A 21,368-nucleotide genomic window follows, 5' to 3' on the forward strand; every position below is an offset into this window, starting at 1 on the left:
AGGATTTTCATGGCCTTGGCAATATTTTGTCACAGAGTGAGCTCTGGGTATGGTTGAGGTGAGCTGGCAAAGCCATTTTTGTTTGAGCTCTTGTTCAAGCAGAGTTTATGGAGGGTGCAGCAGCGATGGTTGGTCAGCGCAGTGAGTTGTGCTGTGGTTCTGTGCTGGCCACCCCACCCAGGGCTCAGGCTGCCTGCAGGGGCTTGCCAGGCTCCAGGCTTGACTCAGAACCTTTCCTTGCTGAAATGAAACTGGTTAAAAATTCCCCTTCTCTACCCCCTCGTTTTCTGTCCCAGCCTGGCATGTTTCGTGTTGACCATAAATTTCTTCACCCATTTTTTTTTCCTAGCAAATGTGTTCATGGATGATGTGGTCACTTGAGCAAATATTTGTCAGAAGCCCTCTCACCTCCTCTCCTGCTTTGAGCCTTTTGAATGTCTTGCATTGAGGAATATTTTGCAGAAGTTTATTTTTCCTGGCAGTAAATTATAGTGACCTGCATGAATGAATGGAATGGTAGTAAGGATTATGTCATTTATTTAAATGTCTAGTCCTTTCCTATAGAGAGGCAGGAAAGTAAATAATGAGGTGTTCAAAGGTGATGAGAGGTTTGGGGTGCTGGGTACCCAGCTGATGGCACCCAGAGGACCCTGCTTGTGTCCTGTAAGAAACAAAACCAGAAATCCAAAAATTACTTTTGCAAGTCACAACCTGTGTTTTGGAGTCCTGCATACTTAGTAATTTTACCACTCTTTGTTTTCATTTCATTTGATGAGTTCAAGGGTATAATTGTGAGTCTTTTTGAAAACCTGTGCATGGGAATGTGCACCTTGGAGTGAGTTTAGTGTGAATCTCTCAAGAGATTGGGATTTTAACCTAAAGGGGGGTTGATGTTGGAGTGCTCAGCCATTCCTGCGTGGCTGGAGGCTTGCAGTAATTGTGGAGCGTAAAATTGCTGAAGCAGTAAATTAAGGCTGGCCAGAAGGGGAAACTCTGACAGTTTTTCTACTTGAGACAGTTCTACAGAGTTAACTTTATGCCCTTTTTTCTGTTTTCATATGAATTTTCAGTTCCCACAGGGCTGTGGAGAGTTATGAATGTTTGTTTAGAGGCAGTTGCGTACGTAGACCGCATCTTACAAACTTCAGGTCGTAATTTTAGGTCCAGTCCTGTGTAGAAAACTGTCAGTTGAAAGCCTCTGAAATTACTTTTCCTATATGGTTTAACTGGTTCCAGAGCTGATTAAGTGTAAGTAATAGCAAATGGTATTAAACATGGTAACATATTACACTAACATGAGCATCTGACTATATGGTGTAATGTAGAGAACCCTCTGATTATGTCACAGAGTTGGGAGGTATCCCAGCAAAAATCGTGCCAAATAGTGACACAATGCTAGTTAGGAATATGCCAATAACTTTCCAAACCTTGAACTCTTTTGACAATTAAAAGCCTGGAGCCAGCAGGGCTGAGAAGTTTTCAGTCAGAATGTAGGTGTGAAGTATTCTCATTTTTACCTTGTAATTACTTGCAAGAACTCTTAAGAGTCAGCTCAGATGGTCTTGTTCAAATTTACAGACCTGGCAAAACCCTTGCACTGATTTTTTTTTTCCTTACAGTGAGAGTAGAAAATACAGAAGAAAAAGAAAGCAGCAAGTCATTGGCAGCCTCTCTATTGTACAGGATACTTGTGCACAGTGACTGTGTTAGCAGGGAATGGCCCATTCAAGTTGGCCAGAATGTTCTGTGCTGGACAAAGTTATTCTTTGAATGTTTGGGATCCCCCAGTCAATGGCCTTTTCCTCCCTTCTGCATTTCCAAGTGGGGATTGAAGCAGGGCTTTGCTCAGATGTGTTAGGTTGCAGTAGTGGCCAATGGTGGTGATACAAAACTCCACCAGGATGCTGTGAAAGGGAGATGAGTCGATTTTAGCTTTTTATTAGAGTGGTACCCAGAGGCTTCAATTAATATTTGATACTTACTGTCCAGGGCAACATGCCAGCACACAGTAATTGCTTAACAACAGAAATACAGCAGGGCCAGGAGAGGGAAATGTCACTGTCCATTTTAGAGATGAAAACCTTAACTGCAGAGTGATGAAATTTCTTGCCCTGGGTCACACAGGAAGCTGGTGACAGAGCCAAGAAGCAAAGCTGGTCTTTGAATCCTAATCCAGTACCTTAATTAAAAGAATGTTCTTTCCCTTGTATAGTTTAGCCCATCAGCTGGTTTTTTACATGCAGCTGAAGTGCCTTTTCTCCTCCTTTGTATTTAACAGTAGGTAGAAACTTGGGTTTTTATGGCAAGCTTACTAATAGACTAACTCCATTCTCATTACACACGTATAAAGTCGTGCAATCTTGAGGGAGAAGGACTGAAAACGATGTGGTTTTCACTTCTGAGTTGTGTTGTAGTGAATCCAGGTTGGAGGGAGCAACGTGGGAATGCAGCCACTGAGACTTGTGTATAATTAGATCACTCTTGGATGGCAATTATTGCTGGAGTACAATTTCAGCAGTGGCAGTTCTGTTTGAGCATGGAGGAACTAATTGAATTTGGGTTTTAACAGCAAAAAGAAAAAAAAGGTTACTCTTTGAGCAGTCCTGGCCCAGGTAGCCATTTCTGCCCTATTTAATGTTGCCATCCAGGGAGACAAAAGATGGTTTGGTTTCAGGTGAAGTTTTCCATGTTACCTCATTTACAGGGGTTTACAAGCAGCTGCCATAGCACAACACCTCTGCAATGGATGTATGACAACCCTGCTGTTTGCTATAAAAATGAATATGTTGTAAATATATTTTTTTCGAAAGAAGCCCTTTTGCAGCCAGGTTAGCAGTAGTTTAAACAGTTCCTAATTTGCCTAATGGCCATGCCTTTGGCTCTCTTTGCTGAGGAGTGAGCTCCAGGGGTGGCAGAGCACCAGGCAGCTATCCCTTAACAGTAATTCATATTTTCATATAAAACCAGTGTAAGAGTAACTTCTCATCCAGAAAGCATTTTAAATGACTCTCAGTTTAAAGCTTGTGCTGCAGAAATCTCATGTATGAGTGATTTTACTGACGGCTGTGCAGAAAAACACTTCTATTCTGAACTCTTGGTGGGTTTAGAGTGCTACAGGATAAATCTTATTCTTGCTTTTAAAACATGCTGTTAAAAATCTTATTAAAATTGATATTTTGCTATTGGTACTTCACTGTTTATGTTTCCCTCCATTCAGACAGAAGGAAAAACTTCTGCTTTTGTTTCTAGTCAAGTTTTATTTTTGGACTTTCATGTGCTCTCGCAGTCTCTAGCTGTGAACATGGCACGAGCATGTTTTTTTTTTTTTTTGAAAGACATGTTTCCATTTTGTCATTCCCATATTCATAAAAACACATGGTTTGTTGCTTGCTTTTTGCTGAAGCTTGTTGAGATAAAGTTCAGAATTAGTTGGACTGAGGTATAGTTCTTCCCTTAATTTCCAAAGAAATGTTTTCAGGATTCGGCTTACACACGAAAAAGGAACTGACACCAACGCAATAACATGCCTTGGGTGTTGCATCATGAATGTCTGGCAGGAGTGAAGGGCAGGTATTACAACCAAGCCTAAACTTGCATTTCTGGCAGATGTTCTTGTAGTTGTTGACTGGCTCTTTACAAGGACAAGCTTTGGCTTGACGTCTTCACCCCGCGCTCGCTCGCGGCGTGGGACAAGATGAGGCAGGGACGGAAAGCGCGAAGGAATCCAGGCTGATGCCTGCCCTCGGGTGTCTGCTCAGGCTGAGAGGGAAGATGCTTTTATTTAATGTGCTGATAAGCCCAGAGTGTGGACTTTACACCTGGCACCAGGCTCCTGGCAAGGTGTGTGCATCGCAGGAGGAATTACGCAAATTGTTTAGCGCTGGGGGCTGTGTGGTTTGCTCCTAAAACAAAGCCCACACTGTGATGCTTCAACTCAGGGAAAATGAGAGCTTATGGGTTTCCCCCTCCCTTAATAAGGTAAAAATATTCCAACCCTGTAGTTTTATAGCATTAAAGCTTCTGATTTCATTGGAGTAGTCTGGCTAAATTGCATTTTATGGACAAATGCTGGTGTCATTACTTCATCTGCTGGGTGAACAGTGAATTTGTCATGTTTGGAATGCTTCCTGCAGAGTCTGCTGGGGAGGACTGGTCTCCCTGTCCCACTTTCTGTCTTATTGCAGCCCCAAGGCAGTTATTTCTCTTTCTTTTGATGAGTGATGAACAGGATATTGTTTCAGCTCTGTTATTATAATTTTTAATCATGCTTTCTAATTTGTGCTGTATCCTACTTGTGGAAGTGCAAGTAGGAATTTGCAGGAGTTGTCTGAAGATGCAAACACAAGACTGTTGCCTTGTTAATGTGCAATTGGCATGACTCAAAAGCCATATCTGTGCCTAATAACAGGGGCTTTCTGACCTGATCCAGGCTTTTCTCACAGCTTTATTACTGAAAAAATGACAGTGTAATTGGCAGTAAATTGGTAAAACTGTGTCTTAAAAATGGAAAAAAAAAAACAACTCAACCTAAAAAAAAAATTAATTTGAAAAGTTGTAAATGAACTGTGATACAAGTTGGATGATGACATCTTAAAGACAAACACAAGGTTTAGAGTCCAGGAGGAATAAAAAAAATTAAGGGTGAGAAAGGTAAGAGGGTGAGGAATCTGGCAGTAGAAGAGCATGGACATGTCAGTAAAATGTAAAATTCTGTGTCTAATAAAGACAAAGGTCACACTCAGAACCTTAGTGTTGGTCTCCTGTCCTCCCTCTGCTCTGCAGAGCACAGTGTGACCTGACATCCAGAGGTGGCTGCGATTTACAACTTTGGAGGCTTTTGAGCCATTATGTCATCTTTGGATTGCTACTGTTCCCGTGGTGCAGCTTCCACGGCTGTTGTTGCATTTAAGCATTAAAAAGGCACATTAAAAATCACAGTTTGGTAAACACTTTTGGGTATTGAACTGCTCTGTCAGTTTAAGACACTGAGTTCATTTTTTCAGATACACTGAGTTCATTTTTTCAGATTGCTCTTTGAAAGGTAGCATGAGTGTGTTGAAATTTTTGACTTTTCATGGAAGTAAAACACTGATACTGTCAGAACTTTAGCAAAGGGAGGAACCCAACATGACAGCATATTAGTTGGAATGAAATAATTTATCATTTTTACAAGATGCTTATAAAAGTCTAAAATTACATATATTTTTAGGGGGCTTTAGTCACCATCACAAATAAAATGATCAAAGCATCAGTTGTTATGTGTATTCTGCATTTATGGTGAATCTCCATGCATTCATTAGTGTTCATACCTGCAGCACTGATTCTGCTGTTCAGTTGGATCATGTGCATTGCTGAACACCCTCATTTCATTGCAGCAGTTGCTTTCCTTTGGTATTTGTGCACTTAGGGTGTTTGTGAGCATACCCATGTCTGTGTTCCAGCACAGGGTTGTATTGCCCCAACTGAGTGACATTTTCTCAGAAAGCAGCTCTGGCACCTGCTGCTCAGGCAGAGTTGTTGGTGGTTCTCCTGTCTCTGCTTCCTGGGAAGTTCTCCATTGATGCTGAAAGGCAGGAAAATGGGGATGCAGGAATATTCTGGATTTTCCCCAACAGGCAACCAAGCCCCCACACAACTCTTGCTTACTCCTCACTGTGGAATGGGGGAGAGAATCAGAAAGGCAGAACTGAGGACTTGTGGGTTGAGATAAGAACAGTTTAATAATTTAAATATCATGGTAATAATGAAAAAGAGAATAAGAAAAAGAAGGAGAAATAAAACTCAGGAAAGTCCAGTGATGCAAATGAAAAACAGTTGCTCACCACTGACTGGCTGGTGCTCAACCAGTTCCTGAGTGGCTCCTGTCCAGCTTTCCCCACAATTTATACACTGAGTATTTGGTCTAGGATATCTCTTTGGGGTCAGCTGTCCTGGCTGTGTCCCCCTCAGGTCCCTGTGCCCCCCAGCATCCCCCTGGCAGGGCAGCACGAGGAGCTGGCAGGTCCTGACTGAGTGTGAGAGCTGCTCAGCATCAACCAAACCATCAGTGTGTCCTCAACATTATTCTCATCCTTAATCCAGCACTGTACCAGTGCTGGGAACAAAATTACCTGCCCCAGCCAGAACCAGGGCAAGAGCTGTAGAGAGTTAACAAATCACCTTTGCAGCTCTGGAGCACCAAGTGTGTGTCCAAGCATGACCAGGCTGTGAACACTGTTGTATTTTGTGAAATTTACTTGGATTTACCCAAATTACTGGAAATACAATGACAAATGTGTATAATCAGGGTCTTCCCATGAGCACTTTTCTTCAGCATCTTTCAGAAGAGTGGATTGTGTGTTTCAGAATGGAGTGGAATGGAATGCTGATGGAGGGATGTCTCCAAACTTCACCCCCAGGGAAGAGAATCCCAAAGGGCTGACACAGACACATCATGAGCCTGAGCCAGGACTGTCCAGCACTGAAATTCTGGGTGCTGGAGCTCCTTTTCTACCCTGAGACCTGCACAGTCAGTATGGTCAGTCAGCTGCAGGTTGGCTGTGTCTGGCAGGGAGCTGGGGAAGGCTGAATTCCACAGTGCTTCCAATAATTTCACACCTGCATTGCTCAATAGAGCAAGTGTGCTGTGTAAGAAAAAGGGGGGAGAATGTAGAAATGTAAGGAGTGCTTTTAAAGCCTTACATAATCTTTTCCATTCTACTTTAAAGGCAGAGCTGTTTTCAGGAAAGGAAATTTGGCTGATGAGAAATATGTAGTTGGGTCACAATACCAGCAGAAATAAAACCTCCCCCTGTGTGCTTTATGGCATCACTGGGTGCACTGGTGAGTTAAAGCCACTGCAGCTGGGAGAGGACATCATCCCTGTGGGAGGGATGCTGTTTGCCAGGCATGCAGTAAACCTTTGGCAGAGCCTGCTGGAGAGCCCATTCCAGTGATGCTGGACCCAGCATTGTCTCTGCTTATTATACAGCAGCTGAGTGCTGGGAGCTGTGCACAGTACAAAGGATGATATCTCTGGGTGTAAAAATTAATGCAGTCTCTGGGAACAGCCAGAACAATAAAATTTTACCACTTGTCTGTGAGAAGTCACAAGCTGTTTTTCATATTCTCTTGTAGCCTTTTTCTTTTAGGGTACACTGAAAAGAATATCAATGAAAATTGTAGCCTCTCATTGTTCTGTTTCCCATAATTTTTTTCACACTAAAATAAGGCCTCTCCACCCTTTGTTCAGACATGTATGAAGCATTTGCTTATGCATGCACTGTGTGAGGGACACTGCAAGGGAGCTCCAAGATTAGTGTCGTACAACTCTTGCTGCTATGACTTTTTCTGCTCCTTGGGGCTGATGAAACCCACGCTGTCAGCCTGACAATAGGGCTTTGCTTTTAAGGACAAACTGGTCTTAAAACCCTGTTGATAATTTCATGTTTTAAAACAAGAGCATTCATGTTTCCTGCCTTAGCCTCAGGCTTGCTGAATGTTCCTGTCTCTTTTAACCCTCATATATATATCTGTGCGATTTGAAAGGACAGCTTTTAACTAGTCCTGATTCTGATTTTTTTTGGTACTGTTTTCATTGACATCAATGGGCTTTGTATCAAGCCAAGTAGGTCAGTCTTGCTTGCTGTCTTTTCCCTGTCTTGCTGCCCTGTGAGGAGGAGGTGTGCAGATGCACCTCTGCTGTAAAGGTGTCAGAGATGGATTTTTAGCTAAAATGCAGGTAGGACAGAGAGCTGAAGCTCTGCTGTAGAGCTATCCAAGGAGACAGATGGGATAACATCAGTGGGAGCTTTGCCTGCTTGGGAAGCAGTGCCATTACTTAAAATTGGAGGTGAAGGTGGTGAAGCCAAGGACAAAGAGTTTGAATACACCTGCTTAACTCCTGTGAAGATTTTTAAAAGGCACTGCCTCTTATTTGGCTGCCCTTGGGTGAGCAGAAGGACTTGAGTATCTCCAGGAGGTTGGATGCAGTGGCAGAGGCTTTGCTTTGGTATATGTGACAGAACTTTAATCTTTAGCATTAAAATTCTTTAATAGTGTTCAAATGTTTAACTTCTTGTGAAAGTATTCAGTGACAGCAGGGATCTGTGGGGTCTGGTTCCCTGCTGTCCTGCTCTGTGCTGACTGCTGGTACTGCCCAAAAAGCAGAGCAGAGCCGCGTGGTGGGGCCCAGCTGCTGGCAAGGGTGGAGTGAGAGACACAACAGCAACAAGAAGTGCCTCAGATTTGTGTAAAAGACTTTAAATTAAAGGACAAAGGGGGCTTGGATGATGGTGATGGAGCTTGGCCCCAGGTCCTTGTGTGAGGTTCACTGGAGCTCCAACTGCCCTTTGGAGCTTGGGCCACTAAAATGATTTTTTCAGGTAGTGTTGGGCCAGCAGGAAATGCTGCACATGGAGACTCCTGCTGTGCTGGAACATGGAGTAGCATGAACCATCATTTGTTGGCTAATGCCTACTGAATAAAAAATGCCAAAATTTGTAAGGTGTGATGTCATCAGCACTGTAATGTTGTCTGATCCATAAGCTGTTCTGCAGGTCTGCCTGAGAGGCTCCTGTTCTTTATCAAGTGCTCTTGCCAGGGATGGTCTTTATCTCTCACTGGCTTATGACAGTGATGTTAATCCTTCCAGCCTTCAAGCATCTTGTGATTTTAGAGTTTGGGAAGAGAGCATCATCCCTAACTTGCTGTGGACTCTACCTTGGCACGTGTAGATTACCCAGAAGTGATGATTGGAGGGGTTTGTATATATGTATGTGTATTTAAATAGAACATGACAGTTCAGCAGCACTTCTGAATTGGCCATAAACAGCATGCAGAGCTTCACCTTGTGCAGGGAGATGGAGCTGACATGCAGCTGGTGGGGGCTGCTCAGCCCCTGTCTGGTGTGTGACATTCATTAGTGGAGCTGCTCTGCCTACCCCTGCTTGGTTCTTTCTGATCTCCTGAAGGAGCAGCCAGCTCAACCTTCCTCCTCCACATCACAGAGCAAACAGTGGGGTTGGGAGTGCTCTGCTTCCAGGATTTCAGAGAGCACAGGCTCCCCATAGCAATGGCTTTGTGCTGGGGAGAGGAAGCCAAGGTTTGGCTTGGCCCTTGTGTAGAGAGCTCCCCTGAAGGAGGAAATTCCTCCTGGCATCTGGGGGCTGGCATCTCTTTGGTTGGGCCCCTCCTACACCTCTCTGCTTGGGGGTGTGGAGTGCAAGTGCAATTCCAAACTGAGTCCTTGATAGCAAGGTGGATAATGCTGGATTTATAGAGAAGGCCAAGCTGCAGTTCCTCATGCTGGAGTTGTCCTTGGAACCTAACTCAGAAAGGCTCTCTAAGTCAGAGAACAATAATTATTCCAGCCTCTGAGTGCTTTCCTGAGTGTAGGTGGGACCTTTCATGAAGGATGGGCAATCTGTGTGTTTCTCCTTGCAAACTGGTTCCTTTGCAGTCAGCTAGCACAGGAGAGAAACCTGAAACTCATTGAACAGTAAGGGTATAATAATCTTACAATCTTTCTTTTAATGGTTGATATTTAGCCCAAAGAGATGCTGATCAGGCACTGATATCCTGTGGCTGGCCCCTTGGCTTTAGTCAATGCTCCAATCCTGTGGCAGATCCCCACATCACCAAAACCAGCATCAGAGCCAACAATAACAGTACCCACATGTACAGTCCCAACAGGGATGTCAGAAAAGGAGCACAGTCACAGAGAGACTTGCACAGATTGGGGGAATTGTTCCCTCAGACTGTGACTGAAATGGTCACTGGTGAAGAAATCATTTTTCAGCTTTGAGGTGTTGCAGGGTGCACAGTGGGAAACTGGAGCTACACCTGAGAGGTTTCACCTTCCTGCCAGCTCCAGGCAGTGGTTGAGTCACCTGAAAAGTTACCATAGAACTGCCCTTCCTGATGGAACAGTTTGGTAATCCCATGGGTGTCCCACAGAGGGGTGACACTGCTGGAGAGAACTCTGGGTGTCCCACAGAGGAGTGACACTGCTGGAGAGGGCTCTGGGTGTCCCACAGAGGAGTGACACTGCTGGAGAGGGCTCTGGGTGTCCCCAGAAACAGGGACAGGGACAGTCCCCAGGGACTCTCAGGTGGCTTTACATCCACCTGTGAAGTGTCTCCCAAGGGATTCCCCAGATGTGATGTGTTGTTCATTCAGGGACAGGGCTGTGCTCCTCCATCAGTTCTGCTGCTCCCAGACCCAGCAACCTTCTGAGATCCCCTGGGTTGGGTAGATGGCCCTGTGGAAATGGTGAGGAAGTGCTGCTCGTTGGAATGTCTCATGAAAAGGCTGTGGTGAATTTTTTTAAGGCTTGCAACTCAATCTTGCAAGTTTACAATGTGAAGCCAAAGCCAGTGCGAGAGGCTGTGATTACAGTCTGGCCTAAAATGCTCTGGGATGCTTTTGAGACCCATAATTTACAGCATAATTAGCATCTTCCAAAATAACAGATGTTGCAGCATCTGAAGGAACGTGGTTGGGAGTGGAGAGTGTTTTAGTCAAACAGGGTCCAGCCTGCTGCTGAATATTTCCCAAGCCTGGAATCAGGCAAAATAATCAGCTAGAGCTGAGAGGATGCTGTGCTGACCTGGGCAAGGGGAGAAGAGGGTATGGCAGGTCTGTGTTTCCAGTCAATCCAGTGACAGCTGCAACTTCTTCATTTCTCACTTAGTGATGACTGAATGCTCAGAACCTCTACCAGGGGTTTTGGTGCAGAGCTGGTGCTCAGAGGCATCCTTTGAAGGATCCCTCTGTAGGTGCTCAGTGGCAGCCATCAAGTCCTGAAAAGTCAGTAACACTCAAAAACTGCGATTAAACGCTCTGAGAAATGTGTCTGACTAAAAATTAGGTAATTTTTTTCTCCCTCTCTTCCCCCCTTAATTGAGGATCTCTCCATTGTCCCCAGAACTCATGCTTGGTCTTGCATTTGTTATTAAGCTTTTATTTTCCTAGCCCACACTTGAATCACACATTTGCAAGGAGAGGAAACAAGCACATTCAAAAGCAGAAAATAAGAGTAGTTTTCATTTTCTCTTTCCTCAATGAATCGGATGCCTTTTGCAAAGCCCATTGAATCCCTTGTGAGTTTTCCCCCTGCCTTCAATGGGCTTTGGTTCTGGCTTTTAGCTCCTGTGAAAGGTCCTGAACTATCTGTGCTAGGGTGACAAGGAGGCTTGGAGAGACAATTCCCAGAGCCCTTCTCAGCCAGGTTGCTAAGGAGACTTGGCCTGAGCAGGGTCCTGGAGCTCTCCTTTCCGGGGTTATTGTCTGCTGTCCCTGCCAGGGCTCTCTGGTGGCAGCAGTGCCACTCTCTCACCACAGTCCCTCCCCACTGCCTCTGACAGCAGCAATTCCTGCCCTACCTCTCCCCTCTGCTGGGTGCTTGGCGAGCATCCTCCCTCCCCAGGGCTGCTCCATCCTGCTCCAGGGCTGGAATCATATGGGGTTGTGTCTTCACCTCACTGAAGCATCACTTTCCTCGTTCTCTCCTCTCCCCTGACCAGCAAAAAAAAAAATTGGAAATAAAGCCAAGGATGGGGAAGAGATGATGCCCTTTTTTAGGAATCCTTTAAGGGCTTAAATTCCTTAAAAAATCCTGAGAATTGACTCTTTGTGAAGTGTGTAGGCTCCAGTAGTCATTTCCAGTAGCAGGACAGGCTCCCACCATCCCCAGGGGTTCTGCAGTGTTTGGAACTTCCTGGGGAACTCTTTCCATTGTGCCAGTATTTTTGGAACTTGGAATTTTCCATCTTTCCTGGATTCTTTGCAGTTTTATCTCTCAGAGGGGAGGTATTTTGAAGTTTTAACATTAACAGGCTAAATGAGTTTCCTCTAAGCCTTTTGGGCAAGGTCTCTTTGTCAGTCATCCCTTCAGATAGCAACTCTGTTTGTCCACAGATAAGGGAGCAGAAATGCTCAAGCCCTGGGCACTTTTATGGTGGTGTAAAATTTAGGTGCTTTGTGGCCTTGAATCTCATATTCCTCATGTGAGCAATCATTTTGACTCTGTCTTTTGTAGATAACTGATTCCTCAGATGGGGATGATGTTGGTTTTGTATCTAAACTGGTGTCTGTCTCTTAGGGTGGGATACAGCATGAAGCATGTTGGGGGTGATTTTCTGTGTTAGCATATGTTTTTGACTTCATTTTATAACAGATTGTGTCAGTAGTGAGGTTGTAACACAGAAATTTTGGTGTTCAGGCAGCAAAGATTTATTTCTCAAGGTTTTTCTTGAATATTAATGAACAGGAGGAATAGAGAAATCAGGCTCCAGAACTGTGAGAATTGTTGCCAGCTTGTTTTATATGAAAACATTGTTTAAATAACTTGAGATGTATATGGTCACTATATTTTAGTGATGATCCTGATTATAATTATTAGGTAATGATAATATCACTATCACCAGCCTTTAAGATTTTTTTTTAGGCAACTTTGACTCTTTTGCTGTTGTTCAATAAAAAGGAACACGCTGTTTCCATCTAATATTAGAGGTTTGAGTGATGATATCTGCTTACAAATGTACAGCTTGTATTTTAAATGCTGAATAGTGATGTGAGATTTATGAATATGGCCTTGACAGTACCTGTGCTTAATAGAGTCCTTAGATGTGTGTGGGTTTGCAGAGAAGCAGGATAACCTCATGGTTTTTTTTGGATAATATCCTGAAATGAGTATTTCCAAGAAAATGTGCTGTACAAAATTAAGCTTGGTCGTTGGTAATTAGTGGAAGTTTCTTTGTAGTTATTTTCCCCAGTCCTGAGTGTATTTTGTGTGCTCTTTGGAGCCTGGGTTTGCCATGAAGCCCTGCTGGATTTGCATGGTGATGGTTTTGTTCTCCCCTGCTGTTTGCCTGTGTGGGCACAGGGCTGCTCCCCTCTGCTGAAGTGGGAGGTGGTGAACACTGATCCATGTGTGGGAGGGCAACCAAAGTTTATTTTTAACACATTTGCCTTTAGAGAAGAAATTTCACAAACAGGCATGCATATATACCCATCCATATGCACATACTTGAATTTTTTAAAATGAAATTGGGGACCAAGGGTGTGAGAACTCTACTTTTACTCCTCTGCTTTGCCTCCTCTTTTTTGGTGGAGAAAAATGCTTGACAGTTATCAATAAAATATTAAATCATTGATGGCTGTCATGATAAACTAAACACATCTCGTGTGTGGATGCTGGCATAGTAGGAACTTTTCCAAGATATTTCAGGCCTCATTCTCTGGTTTGTTAAAGGGCAGAGAATAAGGTCACAAAGGAAATCAAACCCTGATGTGGAGAAATGAAACATGAGGCCTACTGACTTCTAAAAAACATTTTAAATAACATTCTCTAAGGTTTCATTTTATACCGAAGGCAGCTGTAATAAGTTTTGGAAGATGGTGTAAGGTTTCTATTAAAGAGAGATTTTTGCTTGCTGTTTTTGTACCCAAATGAAGGAATGAGGGAGATGGAATTAGACCTTATTTAGTATAAGGTGAGAAACTAAAAGTTCTCTCCAGAACTGTAAAATAATAATTTATATGTTCTACTGCAATTTACAAATTAAAAAATATGAAACTGTTCCTAGATCTTCGAAAATGACACACATAGCAATGGAATAATTTAGTAACTGCAATGCAAATGCACTTTTGCCACAAGTAAAATAAGACTGCTGCTTTGTAGTGTGCTGCCAGCATAACCTCAGTGAATAAATTCCCAGTAGATGTTTGCTGCATGCCAAATATATTGGACTGTATAAAAGATCCCATTGTTCAATGGCATCATTATTTGCTATTATACTCACAATGTTTGCTTGTGAAACAATTTATTGGAGACAAGTATGTTTAAGAAGGAACGCTTGGTTTGAAATTCAGCTGATTTGGCTTGTAATGTCAGAGCTTTTACAGTATATAGCCTCCAAAAATAAATATTTAGGTCTGCTGTTTTTTACTTATCTTTGAAAGAATTCCTGGAGCAGGAGAGAACGGGGAGCTGAGGGTGGGGATGGCCAGTGAGCATTTCACTTCTGATTCATAGAATTGTTTAGGTTGGAAAAGCCTTCTAAAATCATTAAGTCCAACCATTAACCCAGCACTGCCAAGGCCACCACTAAACCAAGACCCAAGGTGTCACATCTACACACAGGACTTTTAGATGCTCTCCCTGGGCAGCCTGTTCCAAAGGTGGACAGCCCTTTTGGTGGGGGATATCCAACTAAACCTCTCCTAGCACAACCTGAGCCCATTTCCTTGTCACCTGTGAGAAGAGCCTGACTCCCACCTGGCTAAATCCTCCTGTCAGGGAATTGTAGAGAGTGAAAAATTCCCTCCTGAACCTCCTTCTCTCCAGGCTAAACACCCCAATTCCCTCAGCTGCTCCCCACAAGAGGCTGACTAGAAACGTGTGAGAAATGCTTGTGCATGGGCATAGATTAGAAGCTGAATTGGCTGACATCAAATACACTTCAGCTTTCCAGAGAACTCTGTATTTCTCTGTGTCTGGGTGGGAATGAGAATGAAGCAGTGTTTCTGCTGCTGTGCCTGGGTGAAGCAGAGGGCACTGCTGGTGGTGGCACAGATCAGAGCATTTTAGGAAGTTGAACTGCCTGGTTTGTGCACCCTGCATGCTGCTGCTGCTTTTGAGAAATTCTCTTTGGTTCATTTTAACACGTTTTAAAAATTAATCAATAATATTTCTTCTTAATGTGTGGGAGTTTAGTTGAATCAAGATGTTTTAGAACTCAGAGGTAACTATTACAGTAGCTTAAAAATAACACCAAAAGGAGATATTTTACCTAATTAGGGCTGAGTTAAACCATGGAAAATGAGTGAAGTGTTTAAGCAGGGCTTCCCCCTCCCCCCAAATAGCTATTCTTTAAATTACAAGTGTAGCTCTCAAGCCATCTCCTTTGAACTGCAGGTTTTGTTACACGCTTTGGCCGCGGCGTTATTTCGGCAGAGTCAGCCAACAGGCTCACAGGGCTTTTTGGCTGGCGTTCACTTACAGTTTTCTTGGCAGCCCTGCTTATTTATGCATCTTTATTTCTCTCTGTGTGCCTGTCCTGCCGCTGTCCCCGCGCAGAGCGCTCCCCGCACCGGCCCATCCTGCAGGCGGGGCTCCCCGCCAACGCCTCGGCCGTGGTGGGCGGCGATGCCGAGTTCGTCTGCAAGGTCTACAGCGATGCCCAGCCCCACATCCAGTGGATCAAGCACGTGGAGAAGAATGGCAGCAAATACGGGCCAGATGGGCTGCCCTACCTCCAGGTTTTAAAGGTGAGGCTTCGCAGATGCTGCCAGGGTGATGCCGTCTTTAGAGCGTGGCTCTGAATTTATTTGGTGTGAATCCAAGGATTTTGAGGTCTGAACTTCTTTTAAAAGTGGAGATGCTTATGTTACAAATGAAATGAGTTAGATAAACATTTGCTTGTCTGCATGCTAACTAGGCAGCTTACAGATACTGTTTTGCTCCTTTTGACTTCCATAAAAAGTCCTTTATATCTGAATATTTCAGGCATGACTTGCTCAGAAAAGATTGAAAATCCTTCTAAAGAACGTCATTGACATTTTTGTATGGGCAGAAAGCATCCAAAACATACCTGGGACAATCTACTCCATTTCTTTCATGTTTCTTCAACCTCTTGATTTCAAAGTAACGTGGCAGCTGCTGCCAATGGATGCTGAGCCTGCAGAGATGTCTGGTTTGGAACAGTGCGTTGGTACTGTCAATCCTGCCAGTTTGGAGCAAGCCTGACCAGGGAATCTGGAGTTTTCCAAGCTGGGTGGCATTGCCAAAACTCTGAGAGGCAGGACAGGCAGCTCTGTACCTGCTTGTCCCATGCAGTACCTGCCTATGTGGATTATTTTTCCCCCCACTCTGCTGTTTTGTCACTCCTCGTGTGATGCTTCGGATGTAAGACAACCAAACGCCAATAACCAAAAGGAAAAAAATAAAAAACCCAACAAATTCCAACCCCAAACCCTTCAATGTTTAGAGGCTGATGTGGAATGTTCTGGTGACATGCTGGTGGTGGGACCATAGACAGATTGGTGTCCATTCTGGGCAGCAGTGACGTTGTTCTCCTGTGTTATTGGTCTATTCTAGCACTCGGGGATAAATAGTTCCAATGCTGAAGTGCTGACACTGTACAATGTGACAGAGGCGGACGCTGGAGAATATATTTGTAAGGTCTCCAATTATATAGGGGAGGCCAACCAGTCTGCCTGGCTCTCTGTTCTGCCAAGCGCACAAGGTAACAATGTTTTTTAAAGCAAGCTGGAAAAATGGTGCTTTGGGAGACTGCAGGCAGCTTGTAGGATCCTCTCTGGCCTTGGTGGTATTTGTGTAATCCTCCTTTGGTGATGCAGCTGCTGTTACACCAGCAGCCATGGAAAAATTCCCACAATATTCTCTGTACCAGAAGCTTTGGTTTCTGATGCTGATCTTTGTTCTCTCTTTGGTGTCTTTGTGTCTTTGTGTCCAGTTTTGTTCGTTCTGCAGTTCACACAGAGGGTGCTCACTGAATAATGGAATTACAACCCAGTAGTCTGTATTTATGTATACACATAGGTGTGCATATATGTGATCTGTTCACATAAATACCCACTGGAGCATAAGTCAGCTCAGTTTAGTCACAACTTCCCACCTCACCTGTGACTGTGCAGGTGGGAGGATTTTTCCAAGTCTTACTCACCCATTACTAAATGGGTTTTACTCAGCAGTAACAATAAAGACAGGCAACATGTGACTACAGCCCACAACTAAATTTGCCTCAAAATGGTCCAATAAAAAGGCATTTATTCCCTGATTGTGCATTTCAAACACTTTTGAATGGAACAGAGATCAAGAGTAGCAAACATTAATTTCTCTGAACCTCTGTCACTGAGACCTTGGTGCTGATGCCCTGATGTGCCCATCTTGGGGGAGCTGGGAATTCCAGGGCTGAGATTTACTCAATGAGTTTGGATAATCACTGATACTTGGATTGGTGCACAATGTCAAGACAAGAAGTCTGGAAGATGACCAGTAAAAAATGCAAAACTTACAGTGTTTTTTCCCCACCCCCTCAATCTTCAAGATGTAGAAAAGTATATTGTATTTCCATCTCCTGGTTCTCAAACCCTTGAAGTCTTTTCTCTCCCACCTGTGAGAGCCACAACTGAACAAGATCTCTGATTTTTGAGCAAGAATTGGGGTACCTTCCACTGTGCTTCTAAGCAAGCCACCAAATATTTCTAGATTTGAGATATTTAAATGAGATTTGGTAACTCTTCACAATGTTCAGTAGTAGTTACTACTCAAAAGTGCAGTGCAGTGGGTGATGCAAGGATCATACAAAGTCTGAGACAGCTACTAAGTTGTCTTTTGGAGTAGAATTCACCCCCTTTTAAAAATGATTTTAGAGTATGCTTTCATGGTAAATTCTTTCCTCTGAAACAGGTATCTACAAGTGAAGGATACCACATTCTGTCCTGCTTTGTTTTCTCTTTGTTTTTCTTTCAACTTTCTCGTGTTATAAAAGAAGAAGGAAAAAAAAAAAATTTGTGGGTGAATTTTTCCATGTCTTTTGATTGCATGCATGTTTAGGTGGTGAGTTTAGGTCTGGTGAAGGGTGTTGATTACTTTCTGAGGTGAGCTGGGACCTGTTGGTAAACGCCTTTTGGATGAGGGATTGTGGATGGGGAAGGAGCTTTGCATCTCTCCACCTCTGCCTTTCCCAAGTGCAAAGCCCTGTGGCTCCATCTCCCTATCCACAAAAATTCTCTCAGTGTCTAGCTTTTTCTCTTGCTTCCCTCTTGTTTTTTTCTAGGCTGCCGGTGTTAACACCACGGACAAAGAAATTGAGGTTCTCTATATACGGAATGTAACTTTTGAGGATGCTGGGGAGTATACATGCTTGGCGGGTAATTCTATTGGGATATCCTTTCACACTGCATGGTTGACAGTTCTGCCAGGTATACACTGCTCTCTTTCCTTGGTTTTTCCTCTTTTTTTTCCCCCCCTCCCCTTGTTGATTGCTGCAGAATTAGCACAGCTTCTGTCTCAAAAAAAAGCAAAACAAAACTTTTACAATGATTTTGGTTTTCTAAGCGCAGTTGTCTCAAACCAGTGAGTTGTTCTGTCATGTATTTGCAACTCCAAAAACCAAACAGCAACAACAATAAAAAAGGGAGTGGAGTGTGTGGCTATTGAACTGAATTGAAATGTGTTTACACCATCAGAAATGCTAAGGAGCTTCATTTCCTTAGCACTTCAATGAGACAACCGAAATCAGCCTGTAAATCATTGTAAACTTTTTCAAGAGGATGAAATTCAGTTCGTTATGAAGTTTGGAACCAATTTGGCCATAGTTATGTACTGGCTCATTAAAATACCTGAGCTGTTCAGTGTACTTCAATTCACTTTTACCTATCATGATGCAAATCTCTCCTGGAAATTCCAATTTCAGTGCCAGAGGATCATGTACAGAAGCAGTGCCTTCCATATCTTGGGAATCGGCTCCGTGCATCTTTAAACATTGCATGCTCTAAGGAAACAAGTAGTCATTTGCTTTTACTGCAAAGCATGTCTTGCTGTTCTGGGGTTGATGATGTTTCTGTCTTAAAAGAAACAAACATCAATGTGCTTTATTGCCTGAAAATTATTATCAGCTGTTAGAAGACGTAACTGTAGTTGGTTTTGACATTAGTCAAATTGTCTCATTTATAACTGTTGGCAGCTGCCTCAGGAGTTCCTTTGGAAAAAAAAACACGAACCACCTGAGGTTTGCTGGGTCATCTTGTGCTTAGCATTTATTAATTGTTAATCCTAAGTAGGAGGTACAAAACCTGCATGTGCGTGTTGCTGAGGCCCACAGTGTGGGAGTTAAACGTTCCCACTGTCTGCAGATAATTCCTTACCTTTTATTGAAATAAATGTATTTCAATATATTTGAATAATTATTCAAACAAGGCAGCTTTATTGCATCTCACTCTGAGCTGAACCCCCAGCCTGCAAGGTGTCACCGAGCAGTGCTTGTGTAGAGCTTGCTTCTGCTGGCAGTGTTTGCATTTTGCAAGTGCTTGAACAGCATTTTTTAAAATTTTTTTTTGTAACTAATTTTCTTGAACAAAGTATTTTTATCAGCCTGGAAAGGCACAAGAAAATTTCAGCTTGAAAGGTGCATTGCTTGCGGAGTGATGCTGATGGCTGTGGAATGCTGTTTACCCGGGGTTGAATCCCAGATAAGGGACTGGGGACACTGCACGTGGAACTGCCTTGGAGATAGCTTCAAAATGGTTTCAGAGTAACAGCTCTGGAACCACCCCCTCCAAAAGCTGATCTCATAGGCCAGTAACCACTGATGAGGATGCTTGAAAGACTGCAGTCCTCACACAAGAGGGCTCATTCATTAATGTGTTGCTGGCAATCCGTTTTTCACTTCAATTATGGTTTTTAATCCAGCTCTGGGCTCCTCAAAGGACCTCAGGGGAGCTGGGCACCCAACATGAAGCACAGCTGGTTAAGCAGCTGGACAGCCAGGTCCTTGAAAATATTTTGAAACCCCTAAACTGAGTTTATAGACATAATGGGGGACAGATTCATCCTCCCTTCCCTCTGTATTTTGAGATCCTACTGAAAATTTTTAATACGGAGGCAGACTCAGACTCAAGCCCAAACTTTTATTTGCAAATTTAAACACTTTTCATTTAAACTAGATAATTCACAGTTTTATCTTCAGATGTGCTTTTGTGTGGTTCACAAAGATTGCAGTGCTGTTAAAGTTTGGCTCAATTATCAAAATGAACCTGAACAGTTTGAACAGTTTTTTCTTCCCTCTAAAATGCTCCTTGATGCAATATTTCAATGTATATGTATGTACCTACCTAGGCAGACATGTGTACATGTTTGTGTATATATACATAGATGCACAAACTCACACTCAGTGCAAACTGAGAAATCAAAGCAGTAATCTGGAAAAAAGAATTACTCTCAGATTGCAAGATGGCCAAAACATTCAGAGTTCTGAGCATCACACCAGACTCAGTTCTGTTTTACCATTACTTGCTCCGAGCGCTGTGCCCATTCTCCGTGCTAACCCTGTGGCATGATTGTTCCCTCCTGAAACCTTCCCATCCAGCTCCTGAGAAAGAGAAGGAATACCCAGCCTCCCCAGACTACCTGGAAATTGCAATTTACTGCATAGGGGTGTTCCTGATCGCCTGCATGGTGCTGACAGTGGTGCTGTGCCGCATGAAGAACACCACCAAGAAGCCGGATTTCAGCAGCCAGCCCGCTGTCCACAAGCTGACCAAGAGAATCCCCCTGCGCAGACAGGTAACAGAAAGTAGATAAAGAGTCTCAAAAAACTTTTATTTTTACCCACTCAACTAAGCCAGCCTTCTGCTGAGAGTTTTGGGAAGGGAGATGAGTGAGGAGATTAATGAATTCTACCAGATTGCGGTTGGGGTGGGATGGAGAGGATGTCTTAGCACAGTGATGTGTCTCGAGGAAATCAGGGCAGAGAAATGTAAAAAATGAAATGTGTTCTGTGTTAGCAGTCTGTAGATGGGGGGAAAAAATTGTATTTCAAGTATTTTGCGGCCTGATCCCACTGTTGTTGGAATTGATGGAAAAAATGTTAATTGGCATTGGAGCTGAATCCTATTTGATTGTATATTTATGGTGTTTCTAAGGTGATTATTATTGTGGTAACTAGGTACCAGATACAGAGAAGTATTTTTCAGGAAGACTTTTGAAGACTGAGGGGAGGGAGTTTCATAGCCAGGCATCCAGAAAACACCCCAAAATAGAAAAAAAGACTGTGATAAAGCAAAAATAGGGGAGATACTATATCAGATCTTGGACAGCTTGATTAAGATAATGATGCTTTTGAGCAAGAAACAAAAGCAAGTGCCAAATTTAAAATGCACACTACAGCATCACATGAAACATATTTTACAATTGTTTGTGGCTGGCAATGAACATTTCTGGAGAGGGCAATGCCATGAACAACAAACCAGTTGAACAAGTAACAGGACTTTGGCTTTATCACAGGGCACCACTTGCCAGAACAGCCTCCATTCCTACACACTGTCCTCTCCTGATGGAGCTGTGGTGTTTTCAGAAGCTGGAGTTTAATAGGATTTGATTTTCCTGCAATAGGTCTTTAGGGCAGACCTCTGCACCCCCAGGTTTCAGCCCTGCAGGATGGGGGGTGTTGGAATCTGAGGCTGTGGTTCACCCCAGCAGCCAAAAAATGCTGTCTGGGGGGATTGGATCCAGGCTCTGAGCAGGGAATTGGGACAGGAGGGTTCACTTGGTGTCCATCTGCACCATGGGTAAGTGGTGCAGGATTTCTGCAGATTTGTTTTTACAGCGTGCCCAGAATATTGTCACTGTCAGAGTAACA

At 43.4% G+C, this 21,368-nt stretch overlaps 1 protein-coding gene across 7 annotated transcripts in view; it reads left to right on the plus strand.

Moving 5' to 3' along the window:
• The window catches only part of FGFR2 (fibroblast growth factor receptor 2), an 81,543-nt gene that overhangs the window by 35,632 nt on the left and 24,543 nt on the right, over positions 1-21,368 (plus strand). For 5 of the 7 annotated variants that reach the window (XM_033066315.2, XM_033066314.2, XM_033066312.2 and 2 more), the window contains 3 exons: positions 15,062-15,252; positions 17,787-17,931; positions 20,097-20,299. In XM_033066315.2, coding sequence (XP_032922206.1) covers positions 15,062-15,252; positions 17,787-17,931; positions 20,097-20,299 — 539 coding nt within the window. The remainder of the gene's footprint in view (positions 1-15,061; positions 15,253-17,786; positions 17,932-20,096; positions 20,300-21,368) is intronic. The other 2 variants (XM_033066313.2, XM_033066318.2) reach the window with 1 other exon arrangement.

This window comes from Catharus ustulatus, chromosome 8 (assembly GCF_009819885.2).
Source record: "Catharus ustulatus isolate bCatUst1 chromosome 8, bCatUst1.pri.v2, whole genome shotgun sequence".
Taxonomy (NCBI): domain Eukaryota; kingdom Metazoa; phylum Chordata; class Aves; order Passeriformes; family Turdidae; genus Catharus; species Catharus ustulatus.